Source organism: Sapajus apella, unplaced genomic scaffold (assembly GCF_009761245.1).
Source record: "Sapajus apella isolate SASKATOON/1434 unplaced genomic scaffold, GSC_monkey_1.0 scaffold29, whole genome shotgun sequence".
Classification (NCBI taxonomy): domain Eukaryota; kingdom Metazoa; phylum Chordata; class Mammalia; order Primates; family Cebidae; genus Sapajus; species Sapajus apella.
In genome coordinates this window covers 24,453,684-24,469,260 of record NW_022436969.1, presented here as the reverse complement: position 1 = coordinate 24,469,260, position 15,577 = coordinate 24,453,684, and the positions used below count along the sequence as shown (strand labels likewise).

At 45.9% G+C, this 15,577-nt stretch overlaps 1 protein-coding gene across 15 annotated transcripts in view; it reads right to left on the bottom strand.

Moving 5' to 3' along the window:
- Nucleotides 1–416: 416 nt before the first annotated feature.
- The window catches only part of LDLRAD4 (low density lipoprotein receptor class A domain containing 4), a 413,526-nt gene continuing 398,365 nt past the window's right edge, over nt 417–15,577 (bottom strand). For 13 of the 15 annotated variants that reach the window (XM_032293506.1, XM_032293508.1, XM_032293513.1 and 10 more), the window contains 2 exons: nt 10,009–10,062; nt 417–7,978 (listed from right to left, as the gene is read on the bottom strand). In XM_032293506.1, the coding sequence (XP_032149397.1) occupies nt 7,448–7,978; nt 10,009–10,062 (585 nt within the window). In that variant the 3' untranslated portion in view covers nt 417–7,447. The remainder of the gene's footprint in view (nt 7,979–10,008; nt 10,063–15,577) is intronic. The other 2 variants (XM_032293514.1, XM_032293518.1) reach the window with 1 other exon arrangement.

Sequence of the window (15,577 nt, the reverse complement as noted above, 5' to 3'; positions counted from 1 at the left end):
TCAGTTCCACTGTTGAATAGCTGTCATTGTTAGGAATCTTGTTCATATTTTGGACTGAGCATTTCAGTTCTGTGTGACAGGCACCCAAAGACTTTGAGGCATCTAGAAAGTCCTCCTGGGGTGAGCAGTTTCCCTGAGGACTCCTTGTGTGAGGGGACCTGACAGCCATCTGAATGCCCTGTGTAGAACCCAGTATTGGGAAAAGAATCATGATCAGACCAGAATTGCTTCTAGTAGAATATGAAGTAGTGATTTTGAAAAGTCAGAGTGACGACAGCTGAATGGGAAGTTTAGCTAGGGAGCCATAAGAAGGATTTCTTTGTGACAGGTCTTAAAATACATGGCATTTCCCCCCATGCATGTGCTTTGTTGCTGAAAGATAAAGAAAAAAACAAAACAGAAACCCAAGGGACAAATGTATGCCACTGATTATTTTTAATGATTTTGTGCTATGGTTTGACCACAGCATTAAGAACAAGCAGAAAAATCTGATTTCATAACTAACGAACAGCACTTAGAGCAACATCGTTCTTTAAAAGTATTGCAATTACAGACCTTAGGTCTAAGAACTACATCACCATTGCTTGGGTAAAAGAGGCAGATACATGACAGGTGGAAATCTTTTTCTGTATAGACCTGGGAATTATGTTGAAAAGTAAGCACAAATGTTTGTTAAAAAAGACTTTAATGACTTGTATCATAGCTCACAACCAACTATTGAAAAGTTCAAATACAGTTGTACTTTTTAGTAGATTGCTGTATAATAAAAATTAAATGAACTAAATGCTGTGAATAGTATTGTACATATTTTAAAATAGCTTTAAACTAGACAAGTATACAATTAGAAAACGTGATTTTTGAAAGCTATAACATGAAAAATAGCAACATACCAACAAGCACATTAAAATGAACCAGTATAATTAACAGTAAAGTTTAAGCCTCAATTCCTTCTGTAGAAAGGAAGCAATGATGTGGTAACAAATTTTTGCACCTCTGAGTCTAGAACATTCTCATGCTCAACAGTTCTTGCACAGGGTTGAACCTGGGGTGTGGGAGCTTTGTTTTTGACAGTAACGAGCTTCAGTTCTTAATGCGGAATCACAAGGGGTGCAGTACATGATGGAACCAACACATGGGTCTAGACACGCGGGATCCACAACACATACGAGTGTCAACTTTTCACGGCCCTTTTAAACAAATACTAAAAGGGCTGCCTTTTAATCCATTCAGCCTTAAGAGTTGCATTGTACAGTCCATTTCAGTTTAAGGATAATCGGTCATTTGTTTCCTGGATGTTAGGGGTATGATTCCATTGTGATTTTCAAAGTCAGAACATATACCATGGAGCAAATAGAAACTTTGGAATTTATTGGACTATCCTCTGGTGGCGGAATAAGCTGATGATATGGATCAGATGGGCCAAATTCCATGGACTGCCCTTACGGATAACACTCAAAAGGATACCCACACCCAAGATTCAACCACGGTTTTAATGAACACGGTGTTATAAACTTTTTTGTTCTTTTTTTAAAAAAATTAGGGCATTTGAAGATAATGCAAAGGTCATAATCAGACACTAAAAACTAAACTGGAAGAGAGATGTAACAATATACAATTCAAAACGTAATTTCTAACTGATGGCAAAACCAAGCTTGCTTTTTGGGTCAGGATTATGATGGGGCAGGAATGGGAATGGATGAGAGCTTCGCTTGGCTGGCTGACAGCCAAGCCTCTTCTAGTGCTAACCCATAACTAAACCCTTTTTCCAAGAACAGGGCCTCCTTGGAATTGGATTTGTTTTTCCTGAGGTATTCTTTCCCTACAATCTCTACTGTTACTTCATTGGCTCCACAGCTTCAGTTTGTAAAAGAAAAAGGCACAGAGAGACTTGGACACAGACGGGAACAGATGCCTCTGGAGCTGAACGAAGTCCTCTGCTGCAGGCTGATTTACTTTTTCCTCTGACACAGTTTCTGCAATATTAACAACAAAAATGTGCACTTTTCACTGAGGCCTGACACCTTCGTGATGCTACAGCAGTAGACAGATGCAGGAGATTATAAAGCAAGTTGAAAAATCAACATTTTTCTGACTCAAATATAACTAACACTGGTCCAGCTGAGCATTATTAAAATGATTAAATAAGAAGCGTCTAGTGGCAACCAAAAAGCTGTTGGATTTTTTTTAAAAAGTATTTTCTTTAAAGTGTTTTCACAGCAAAGATGCAACTTTCCATTGCTATGTATACGCTGGTCATAAACTGTTGCTTGTTCACACTTCTTTCTCTTGTGTTATAATATTGATATTTAATAGGAAAATAAACTACATAGACTTTAATCTGTATGCATCCATTTGCAAATTTCCTTACAAAAGAGGACAAAGCACATAGGCATTCACAAATTCTATGCCATTTCTGTTAAAATTGATATCATCTATACATTATATTACAGTATTAACAACTTTTTGTTCTACCCATTGGGTAGGATATGTGCATAATATATTCAACTTATATACAGCACCTTACAAATAAAAACATAAGAAAAGACAGACAACTGAAAAAGCACCATTTTAAGTGAGGCACAACAAAGGTGGGAGCATCAAGTGCAGGAGGGGCGGCTTGGTTCCTATGTCTGCTGAACTCAACATGAGGCACCTTTAGTTGCTGAAAACTGACATGCAGATCTCTGACATGATGGGGGATATATAGATGTAATGTGCACGGATAGTGTCTATATATTCTCTATAGCTCTAACCCTCTCCCGCATTACACAAAAACAAGGACACACAGAAGGAAGAAAGAAAAGGATGAAGGAAGATCCTGCTTTCTTAGTAAGACATTCCTACACTCAGACAGCAGCTTCCTAATGCATCCAGTTCGGGAAGCAGCAGCAGCAGCAGCAGCAAATGACTGTCCCTGGCAATAACATGAGCTCTGCAAAGGACATAGCGTGCTGAGTATGAAAGAATGCTGAAATCTTGGTTCCTAAAAAACAAAGACCATGGCAAGGCTAAGAGTGCTTCCCATTGCTTGTTCACATCTCTGTGATCTGTGGAGGTGCTGGCAGCTGGTGGTGGTGGAACTGGTGAAAGGTAAGCCACGCAGCTGCTGAGAACTAGCATTTGGGATCTCGGCTGAAAGCAACATATCTTAATTTGTGACTTTCCTCACACCAAGAAGGGGAGCTTCTCCTCTTACACCTGTCATTCAATTGTTCTTTTACCTCGGTAGGCCAAGCACGCGGCGTTCGAGGTCGGTGTGAGCAGGAGAGCGAGGGGCAAGGCTGTGGGGCGTGTTCGTGGCGTGAAGGCTTGGCTCCAAGCACTGGCTTTAATCACTTAGGCAAGAAATGCAAAAGTTAACTGAAACGAGGTAAATTTCCCAGTTTTTTTCCTCTCGTATACTGCTGAGCTTTGGAAATTAAAAAAAAAATTGTTTAAACAAAAATTAAAACACAAAGTTAATGCTGTCATTCTAAGTAGCAAAATTCAATAAGCGAGCAATGCAGCAACCCCCCCCCCCACCACCCAACACCGAGAGGGGGCGCATCCAGTTGGGGCTGCTTGGCGGGCCAGGCTCCCTGTGCCCACAGCAGAACGTCTGTGAGCCTACAAGTGACTGACACCACGAGGCCGTCCTTTGAGGGAGGGCCCAGGGCTGGGTGCTGTGTGTCTCTGTGCTAGCAACCAGTATCTGGCCTGAGGACATATTTGAAGCACTCTGCATCAGAGCCTTCCTAAAAAGAGCCACTGGATGGAAGATAGAGGATGGCCCCTGTCGGAGATAGGAGCTGTTGGTTCAGAGAGGAAGGCAGGGATTTAGATGGATTCTTCTAGGTCAGAGAAGCTTTCTAAAAGTGCTTCCTTTTGAGCCTTTCTCTTTCTTATGAAGATGAAATAAAGGTGAAGAAAATCAAATGGAGACTGGTAGAAGTCCAAGAAGTCCTCGCCTGGGTGCGAAAGTCCTCTGCTAGTGTCAGGAGGCCGCCCCCATTTACTGTTGGCCCCTATTTCCTATTTCCTGTCTCATAAGTTAGAGTGAATGGAAATGCAGTCCTCATGATAAATCTTTTAAAAATTCTCTGCTCTCTTGGGATTTCTTGTGGCTTGGGTGTGTGTCGATGTGTTTATGTGGTGGGAAGGTGAAGACATGCTTGTCAAGCTTCTGTATTAGTAAATTTTGGACACCAAAAATAGATCAACTATTGAAATACCTAATTTGTTTCACAAAATCTCTTCTTCATTAAGGATTGCTTCAGTATTTAAAAAGAATGCTAGAGTTTCTGAAAAAGCAAATATATGCTGGAAGACTGTGTTCTTATAGTAGGCTTCAAGGTGCCTTGGCTCTCCTATACCTGCAACAAGGGACTTTTAAAAGTCAGCAGTATGCCCAGGAGTGTTCGTTCCCACCAATTGTTCTTCCTAACAATGCAATCCTTTGCTGCTACACTTTGCTGGAATAATCTGAGATTATAAACCTATCATTGATTGCCTAAATCACTGGTTACTAAACTGGACCCATGGGTTCCATAAGCTAAAAAAAGAATTCTTGAAAGAACAATAGGCCCCACTGTGTAAGCTGCATCTTCACAATCTCCACTCATTCAATACCACGCTAGCCATGAGGTGACATGGTATGAACAAGTCAACCACAAACTTCAAAAGAGCTACTCATGTAAATCACCTTTTCCTTGTGCTGAAGGGAAATGGACTATTAATTCATGTCTGACCTTGGCTTTTAAACTAATTCACTACATAGTCCCAGCCTTGAAAACCTTTCAAAGTCATGGTTTGATATGTATTTGTCTTTATTTAACAAAGGCAATTCTCTAGGGTGGCGAATGGGACGAGCCTCTTTCTTGAAAAATGATTAAAGGTATCTGAATTACATAATTATCTTGCCAATACTGTGGACATATGCAAAACATTCATATACTTGTGTTGCTAAGGACTTCACAAGCCTCTGCTCTGAGCTCCTTCTTGAGGCAGGTAGAGAAGTAAGGACCGTGAAGCCATTTGAGAGCTAGGGCTGTGGGGCGCATCCCCTGCTTCACCAAAACTGCGGGCAAGAACTGGAATGATGGAACCACCTTCTCACCTCCTGCACCTGACCAAGAATCCACTGCAAGTCCCTGCCCGCAGGGCCCAACGGGCAAACGGGCTCCTCATCTTTCCCTGACAGAGGAAGAGAGGCTAATCGGGGCAGCCAGTGAAACTTCAGGGCATCTCCAGGGTTGGGGAAGGTCCTCTCTGGCCCCGAACCAATCTCTGCCCTGAGAGCTGGTTTCTCTCCTGCAGAGGACTTCCAAGTGTCACTAGAACGACTGAATCCAGTCTCGGAAGCTCCACTGTGGCCCTCAACTGAATATACTTCCACACAGGGTTGTAGACATGAGCTGACAACTGGTGCCCGTGCTTTTTCCCTCTGCATTTAAGAGTTGGACTAGTTCTGTGGATGTTACTGTGTGGAATGGATGAATGTAATGGAAATTCCAATCCTCAAAACAAACAAAAACCAGCGACCTACCTACAGAGATAGGGAACAGACCGGGATCAGACAGGACTTGGGGTTTGGAACAGTCTCTCCAGTTATAGCACAGAGCCACCACACTGAGGGATCACCTCCGAGACCCACAGACAGACACAAACACACACACGCGGATTTGGCTTTAAAGCTGCATAGATCGGAGTCATGGAATCATCATTCCAGCTCATCTTGTATGTGCAGAGGCCGCAGAGGCCCACCCTCCACATGGCAGACCATTCTGCAGATAAGCCCTTCTCCACGCGCAGTGTCTGCTAAACTTGTTGGCTGCTGCTCTTATAAAAGCCAGTGCTTACGTCTGCAGAAGAAAGTTATTTTTTTAATTGTACATAAGAATGAATGTTTATAAATGTCAAGAGTATTAAAACTAATGGTATTTAAAATCAGTTTTCTAGTTGCATTTTAACTGCATGTTGTGCTTTTTACCCTGTGCTCTTACGTCACTTGCCCCTTCCACTGTTCTCTGACCGTCCAGGCCTTGCCTTCAGTACAAAGGCTGGCCTGGAGAAGGGATTGGTAGAATCCTGCAGGAGTTTGGGTAGGTTTTGAGCACTGCATTCCTCTAAGAATGCTATGCTAATACTAGTGACATACAATGGCTTATTATGATCAGCAACACGGCATTCTTCCGTCATTTCTAGGGGCTTCCAAAGCATAAGAAACCACCACCCGCACCACTCCTGCAGGAAGTTCTGGGTAGGCTGGATGTGGGGTGGCTGTTGGGAGCCTCCTGTGATCTGAGCAGCCCTGCAGAACTGAACTGAGCTGTCGAGGAAAGGGGAGAGGCAATGGGGATATACTGAGGAGTCACATATTTCAACAGTATGCAGAATAACCACCTTGCATTTTCAACAATTTATTGCATAAAATAAGGTATATATTTGAATATAGTTCATGCTATAGTGAAAAATATCTAAATTACTGAAGAAATTGCACTGCTGAAGGATGAGGGCAGTACTGCATGATACTGGATCCATAAACACATGTGTTCATTTTCTCATAAAATATGCAGCCTAAGATTAGCAGAGTAACTCAAATAACAAGTCAGAAATGCTGGGACTTAATCTTCCCTATCTTCCATCCAAAAGTCTCCAAAAGCTTCAGCGATGCACTGCTATTTGATGCAAACTCCTGCAACAACGACTTTTTTGATTTATGCAAGTTGGTAAAATATTAGGCTACATTCCCAAATATCTGTTCTTAGATGATTCTGGGGACCACTCCAGGATATTCCTTGGGCCTGATGACAATCCACAGGTGAAAAGACAACATACAGAACTTCACGTAAAACAGTTCCCTCGTATATATTTTCCACATTAAGATAGTGCAACTTTGAACACACATCGTCACAACACAAAGGAGCTCCTTGCATCCATCCAACTCTTCCACTTTATGCCTTGGCACACAAAACAGGAATTTTGATTCATACTTTCTAAGCAAAATAAAAGTTCCACACCTTAGGAGAAAAAGCAAACTGGCTGGTTCTTCCCCACAATAATATATAATAATCCTTCCTTCTTCATTCAGTTAATTATAAAGCAGGCCATTCTGGCCTCATTTATCTGCAGTCTCCTTTCAGAATTAAATAAACCAAATACCTCTGTGGGTTTTATTTCATGATATCTTCAAAGCATCCCTTTCTCTGTTTTCCCCTGCCCACACCCCCATCCCAACCCCTGTCCCCAAATAAACACTGTTTGCAGTCAGACCAGGTGGAAGTTTGTATCATTTCAGTCTAGTTTGCATGCAATTCCCCTAAAAGGAATCAGAAACAAAGACCATGTTTGCTCATTTGGTTTTACTTATTTGTACCACGTAAAACTGAACAACACTGTGCGCAGGAGGGGCCCAGCGGCCGCTTTCCTCCTTGGTTTCTTTCTCCAGCTGAAGTGAAGGTGGAGGAAATCAGACCAGGTTCCCAGGCTTCCTATCTTTGCCTTTGATGGGTACTATTGTGCTCTCTGCATTGTTCTGCTGAAACTGCAGTCTGCTGCCCCTGTGTGCATTGCTGCGCTGGTGATGGAGGAAAGAGGCACCTGGGTGGTGGCCCATCACCTCGCTGTATGTGGGGGGCGGCCCCTCCATCCTCCCGTTGCTGCTGCAGGTGGATGCACTGATGCCCGAGTTGCTGCTCGGTGGGCACGGGCCCCCACTATACATAGCAATGTCTATCAAATCACTGTCAAATATGGTTCGGTTGGGTGGGGCCCTCACGGACTCTCGGTTGAGTTCCATCTGCTGTTCAGGGTCCCGGAGCTGCAGGGTGCAGGGCCCCTGGTAAGGAGGTGGCTCTTCACCATCGGACAAGGAGATAGTGGGAGGAAGATCAATCTCGTGCTGCACATAGGGGTAGGTGGGCTGGAAGCGGCTGAAGCGATCCCTCTGGATGAAGGACGGAGCTGTGAACCTGTCCCTGGACCGCGGGGCATGCATGATCTGGAAGGAAAAGAGAGGCTTGAAGACGGTTTGGGCGCAATGATGACCGTGAATGTAACAGAATCAAGGACAGTCACGCTTGGTCTGTGTTCCTACCACTTTGAACACCATCTCCCAGAGAAAGCAGGAAATTCCAATTCCAGAAAAAAGCTTACTTTTCCGATTCCTTATGTTCCTTATGACAGACCACTCACCTTGCCAAAAATCCCAGCGCATCCAGGAGGGCTGAGCAATGGAGAGCTGTGGGTAATTGAAAGCTTGGGCTCCTGGGAGTTACTGTGCATGCTACGTGTGCATTTTCCAAGGGTTCAAACAGAACACACTAGGAACTCCAAAAGTCACAGGGTGAAAAGCACTGCGGCCAGGCCTCGGATCCGGTCATCAGCGACCCCTCCCAGGCCTTGGGTTTTCTACAACTTATGAGGACAGGACAGGGCTGCCTGCTTTCTCAGGTCCCTGCCAGCTCTAGAACCTAGAACCTATGACTCAGAAAAGTAACAAGGGGCTCTGAGTTTTTATTTATTTTTTTAAGCTTAATTTTTTTTTTTTTTTGAGACAGGGTCTGGCTCTGTCACCTTGGTCGGAGTGCAGTGTTGCCATCTTGGCTTACGGCAGCCTCAACCTTTTGGAATCAAGCCATTCTCCCACCTCAGCATCCTGAGTAGCTGGGACAACCGGTGCATGCCACCATGACTGACTAATTTTTTTTTTTTTTTTAAGAGAGATGGGGTTTTGTCATGTTTCCCAGGCTTGTCTCAAACTCCTGAGCTTAAGTGACTGACTCACCTCAGCTTCCTAAAGTGCTGGGATTACAGGCATGAGCTACCATTGGCCAGGACTCCAAGTAAGTGGAAGTTAGAACTTCACACCATGATATGCGGAGCAGATACAAAGCATTGGGTCGATTTATTCATTACTTAGAGATTATTGCCCTACCAATTACTTTTTTAAACAAATCCCCCCAAAATGACTGCTTTTCTTTTTTTTTAATTTTTATTAAAAAAATATCTTTTTTTTGAGACAGAGTCTTACTCTGTTGCCCAGGCTGGAGTGCAATGGTGCCATCTCAGCTCACTACAATCTTCGTCCCCTCCCCTCACCGGGTTCACGTGATTTCCCTGCCTCAGTCTCCTAAGTATCTGGGATTACAGGCGCCTGCCACTGTGTCCAGCTAATTTTTGCATTTTTAAATTTTGCATTTTTGCATTCACCATCTTGGCCAGGCTGGTCTTGAACTTCTGACCTCGTGATCCATTCACCTGCCTCGGCCTTTCAAAGTGCTATGATTACAGACAAGAGCCACCATGCCCAGCCAATGACTGTTTTTTCTTTCTGGCTCCTAGACTTTTCCAGTTATTTGTAATCTGAATAAAGGTTTCCTGTAGTTATTTTTAGTCACTGACATGAAAAACGTTTTGTACTCAAGTAGATATGATTATAGTAATTTCTTTTTCCAAAATTAACCCAGGTAGTACATTTCTTACAATATCTTCTCATTTGTTCCATCCCAGTTTCTTCTAGGAGACAGCTCTTTTATATACATATATATACACACATGCATATATGCATAGATGTATATGTGTGTCCATATGTGTATATACATGAATTTAATGTACACACATATCTACACACATACATAGAGATATTGATTTCTCGCACATCATTATTTTTAACTTGAAGGCAAAAAAAATGTTATTTTAAAATCTACATTATTACACTTGGAGATGTGGGAATGAATCACACTATGATATTTATAAACTATGCCCACACTTGCCAAGGCACATTAGTAGAAGCTTATGGAATCATGTAAAGATCAGTGATTCACAAATTGTTTTTGGTAAGGAGCTTTGGACTAGAACGAATAATCCTTGGAAGATTCTAGGAAAAATCCCCTCCTGTTTTTGACCAAAGTTTCAGGCAATGCCAAAAGTATCAGCCCACGTGGTAATGCCCCTGCCCCTTCCACCCCACTTGCCAGGGACATGCCCCCTCACTCCCCACCCCAGCCCGCACCTCCTGGGGCCCCTTACCTCCGAGGCGCCCGGCCGAGGTACAGGGCTGTCTGAAGGCCACAGGCACCCTTCCTGGCGGAGGGGAAGGGGAGGAGAGTGGGGAACAAGAAACAGAGGAAAATCATTAGCCCTGCAGCATCTAAAAACATGAACCACAACTTCTGGAAACGGGGATCTGCTCAAAACTTGGAACAAGAAAGAGCCGGTCCCTTTTCAGACCTCATGTCTACATGGAGGGCTGTGAACAAAAAGAAACATGGAAAAGTTGACCTCCTGGCCAGATGAGTTAGTGGGACATGGCTCACTCTCTACACTTGTGTGCTTGAAATACATTCAAGATGATGGTCCAAACGCATTCAGTGGCCACTGGACGCGGGCAGGCTAGGTTGAGGAAGCCCTGACGGAAGCGGCCTCCCGCCGGCGCCCTGCAGCCTCCCGCAAAGGCGCACGGCTGCGCTCGCAGGTGGACGCCCCTTCCCAAGCCCGAGTGCCCTTCCGCGCCCTACAGCGAGTGTCACCTCCAGTCCGCTTATTCACAGGGCAGCTGCAACTTCACATCTGGGGGCTTACTATCTTTTTTCAAAAACGTCTGGCCAGATTGACAAGGCGACAGGCCAGCCACAGGCCTCAAGAAAGGTTCTTTCCAAGGCCGCAGGCGTGCTGGAAAAAAAAGGTACCCGCGGTACCTTTTTCAGCCCGGAGTGTGGCTGCCTGCAGGGTCCGCGGGGCTGGCTGTCGGCCGTCTTGGGAGAACGGGAACTCAGTGGGGAGGAGCTCGCGTTTGGGGTACTCTTGGAAACGGGCGGGCTGGGCAATCACTGAGCCTCCGAGGGCCCCAGCGCCAGTAGCGAGGGGCGGCGCGACAGAAACACCGCACCTCGCGTTTGTCCAACACAGCCCGTTCCTGAGATACTCGGGGACATCCTGGAATCCGTGGCAAAAAAAAACACGGCGGTCCAACTGTGCGGAAACGAAGCATGGGCTCAGGGACCGCCTGTAACCTGAGGGATGGGCCCGGCCTAGGGGGCACCGGCGAGGGCAGGTGTCGGGCGCCTGCGGGGCCACAGCCGGAAGGGGGCGGAGGCGCTCCCACCGCCTGGGGCCCAGGCTCCTCCTCCCCAGGCTCCGCCCGCCCAGCCCGCAGGGGCGCTCCTCACGCCGGAGCCCAGTCAGCCACAGCCAGGAGCGCCGCCGGGTCCACCTGCTGGGCACTCGGCGGGGCTGAGAGGATCCTGAAAACGGTAGTGGCTGTCCCCAGTGGCCTTATTTCCCAAAAAACGAGCAAATCCGGCCAACAGCCCCAGTCCATACCGGCGGCGCCCCCGAGGCCCGGTCCTCAGCTGACCCAGGGCCCGCTCCCCTCGCCGCACCCACGCCAACAGGCGGCCCCGCCACCCAGTCCGAGGCGTGCCCGCTGCTCCTCTGGGCCGCTCCCTCTCTCCCTCACCCCAGCCCTCGGCCCCTAGAGGCCCCGGCGTCCCTCCTGGTCTGCGGCACTGAGTGTCTGGGCAGAGGCTGCTGCGCTAGGTGGCACTCGCTGCGGCTTCCCTGAACGCGAGGACTATCTTACCTATCTAATCAATGGATTGATCCATCTATCTCTATCTAATCTATTTCCATCCATCCATTCAGCCATCTAATCTATCTCTATCCATTTGTCTCTACCTATCCAACCTATCCATTCGTCTCTACCTATCCAACCTATCCATTCATCAAACAATCAAGGCTGTCTAGCTATCTAAACATCTGTATCTGTCCATCCATGGAATCCATCTATTGAGATGAGGGTCTCGCTATGCTGCCCAAGCTGATCTTGGACTCCTGGGCTTAAGTGATCCTGCCTCAGCCCGCTAAAGTGCTGAAATTACAGGCCAGCGCCACCATGCCCAGTTAAGGGCTCTCTTCCCACAGCACCCATAACTAAGAATTGTTGCTGTTGACATCTCATCAGACCTGTCTCATCTTTTCCTCTATATGTGTATTTTTAAAAACTACATATATAATCCATGTATACATTCTCCCTTGTACCACACACAACCAAAGCCATTCTAGGGCCCCAAATCCACCCGTATCCTGGTGCTGCCCCTCTGCACCCTGGAGTTCACTGCGCATGTTCTTCTGGGACTGTGTATTTTTAATAATGCATTTCCCAGACCTGCATGCGTGACACACGTTTAATCTAAGTAACTAAATTCTTTCTTAGGGCCTGTGAACCCAGACGTCCCTCTTCTTCATTCCCTCTCTCTCATTGGCCTTATCCAGCCTGTCAGCAGGCCTTCTAAGCATCCCACAGAGAGTTCCTGAGGCCAGGAAAGGGGTGCAGAGGGTAACTCAGGGCATGGCTGCAGCCCTGGGGTCTCCTCCCAGCCACGCCACCTTCCCCAGCCTTGCTGCCCAGGCCAAGCCAGCCCTGGACCTTTCCCAGGCCAGCGCACTAGTGTGGGTCCCATCTGCTCCTGTCACTCAAAACAAGGGCACAACTGTTATCTATTCATTTTCCTCGCTGAGGTGGAAAAAGGTGTCCTGCCCTGAGGTTCTCAAAGCCCGAGAACCAAGCCTGGAGCAGGAGGAGGTTGTCCTCAGTAGAAGAGTTCAGGCCATTCCTGCCTTGGGACATCTGCCAGATGGGATGGCCTGGAGATGGGAACTTTTCCTGTTTGGCTTTTTTGTAGGAATAATGCAACAGCAAAATTAAAAATCCAAAATGGGAGAAAATGCATCTACAGTCCCATCATCCTAATACTTGAACAGATTTCTTTTTTAAAGTGCTTTTCTAATGCTTGTTCATTTGCATACATTAAATTTATACAGTTGTAACCATAATGTGACCAGAGTTTTGTATTCTCTTCTTCACAGTGTATAACATAAGCACTTTCCTCTACCACCACCAGTTTTTCCAGCTTTGAGGTATAATTAACAAATAAAAATTATTGCTACATAATAATTTATTTAACTGTTTACTGACAATTGTACCCTACCTCAATTTATTTACTTTTATAGGAACATTTTTTCCTACGTGGTGCATAGGGACATTATAACTTTGAGACGCTGTGGTGGAACAGCTTGAGGCCAACGGCCGAGAGGGCTGGCACTTCAGCTCTGTACCCCAGGCTGCTGCGCAGAAAACCCAGACGGGAAGACTGACTGGAGTTCTAGAAAGGCTGAATCCCAGCCACCCCATACCATTAGCTGATGCTCACTCCACAGCCTCCTCTGGTCATTCCACCAAGGACGTCACACGCCGTAGGCAAGGTCACCGTCCTTATCCTTCAAACCTCCTGCACTGCTGGTGAAGCCTGCTGGCTCCTGCTCCATCTCTGACTATGTCAAACAAGGATTTGACTCTGTGACTGGTGCCCTCCAAGGGACTTGTGCCAATCGAGAGACTGCAGACAGCTGAGTACAAAGATGTGTCCCCCTTGTCTAGGGTGGGGGGTCTCTTCAATCCACATGCTAGGGGGAACATTTTCAGGGAGAAGGGGGCTCACTAAACAGCTGGCTTCTGCTCAGATGGCAGCATTCCTGCATCCTCATTATAGGACCAATTTTAATCTCAGCAATGAAGGCACTGATGTTCTCGGCTAATGCTTGCATTGTTTGATTCAAGATAAGCTGTGAAATAAGATAATACTTAAAGTAGTTCACAGCATTTTGAGTAACAGGAACAAAACTTTGTTAATAATTTCACACGGGCTGAAATGCATTCCCTGTCTTGTAAGCTGTTTCCTGGTAAGAACAACCAAAAGGGAGGCGGCATTCACCCCGCTGTTCATTCATGATTTCACTATACATGTACTGAATACTTCCTTGCAGTCCTCTTCCACTGCAACATGTGAGTGGATGTGCGCATGGCCAACAGATACTGGTGCTGCACATCCCCAAGGGGTGGGGGCAGGGGCTCTGTACAGCTCCCAGGGCTCAAGCAGTCTCTCCAAATGCTTTGCTCCACTCAAGAAAGCATCCTGGAATGCCCGTGGGTTAGAGGAACATTACTCTAGGGAATCACTTTGAATGAATTCTAGTTTACTTTTTAAGGCACGTTACTCTCAAATCACTCATGTTTGACCATTGTAAGGACCAGTTCTTTGAGACCCACACGCACCTGAGCAGGAGATATCAGGGGGTGTTACACCTGCTCCAGGATGCTTACAAGAGGGCATCTGCTTTGGGGGACACAGAGGTCTGGCAGTGGCTCTCAGAGGCCTCCCGTATGTGCAGTGCCCTGCATGCGTGTTTTTATTCTCTTACTTTCTCCCTGGAACAAAGGCACCAACAAAAAAGGTAATATGGAATACCTGATGACAGTTTAATATTACACAGATGGAGGCTACTACTTTCAGCACAGGTATAAATCTGTAAGGTAAGAAGTCTTTGAGGAAGGTAGCCACTGCATAGGCTAGAATTCTAGCCATGTTTTTCATTTTTAAATTTAAAACAATTTATTATTTTTAAAGAGACAAAGTCTATGTTGCCCAGGCTGGAGAGCAGTGCATTTTCATAAATGTGCTCATAGCTTTGAACTCCTGGTCTCAAACCAACCTCCCACCTCAGCCTCCCAGAATGCTGGCACTACAGGTGTGTGCTACCGAGCTCAGCTTCTGCCACTTTCCAAACTGTGACCTGAGGCAGCTCACTTAGTTTCTCCCACCCTCAGTTTCCTTATTTGTAAAAAGAGGTGGTTATGAGGCTCAAATACCATCTATGAGAATTCCATAGCACAGTGCCTTAAATAAGCTTCAGGAAATGGTAGCTCTTCTCATCGCAGGTAATGGTTACCTGCTGTTGTTATGCACAGTTACCGGGGGATAATTTTCCATTATCTCTTTTAAGATATCCCTTTAAAGACAATGAGTTCATTGACATTTCCTTTTTATTTTTTTAAAGAGTATTCCAAAGGTGGCACTTTGAATGGAAAGGCTGGGGAATGAGGGCGGCTTAAGCCCTCATTTTTGTTAATTCCAGATTTCTTCAGGAGCTTTCTCCTAAGGCTGAGTACTGCATGAGCCAAGAGGCTCCTCATGGGCAAGTTCTTCTCTGACTCTGGCTACTTAGTTTCAGTAGAACCCCAGGTGCTACATGACCAAAGGCCCACCACTGCATAAACACTGCCTGTGCTCTTAAAACATTAGCCCAGCATGGCAATCAGCTGTCCACCGAGGCAGTCACCATGACTACAAACCTCAGCAGAGATTATCTGCACCATGTGCTGTTTTCTTGATGTCAGGAAGTCACGCAGGGAGGCAGTGGATGGGGTAAAAATCAAAAAAGACCTTTAGGCCAGGCACAGCGGCTCACGCCTGTAATCCCAGAACTTTGGGAGGCCAAGGTAGGTGGATCACCTGAGGTCAGGAGTTTGAGACCAGCCTGGCCAACATGGTGAAATCCCATCACTATTAAAAATACAAAAATTAGCCGGGTGTGGTGGTGGGTGCCTGTAATCCCAGCTACTCGGGAGGATGAGGTAGGAGAATTGCTTAAACCCAGGAGGCAGAGGTTGCAATGAGCTGAGATCATGCTACTGCACTCCAGCCTGGGTGACAAGAGCGAGATTCCATCACAAAAAAAAAAAAAAAAAAAAAAAAAAAAA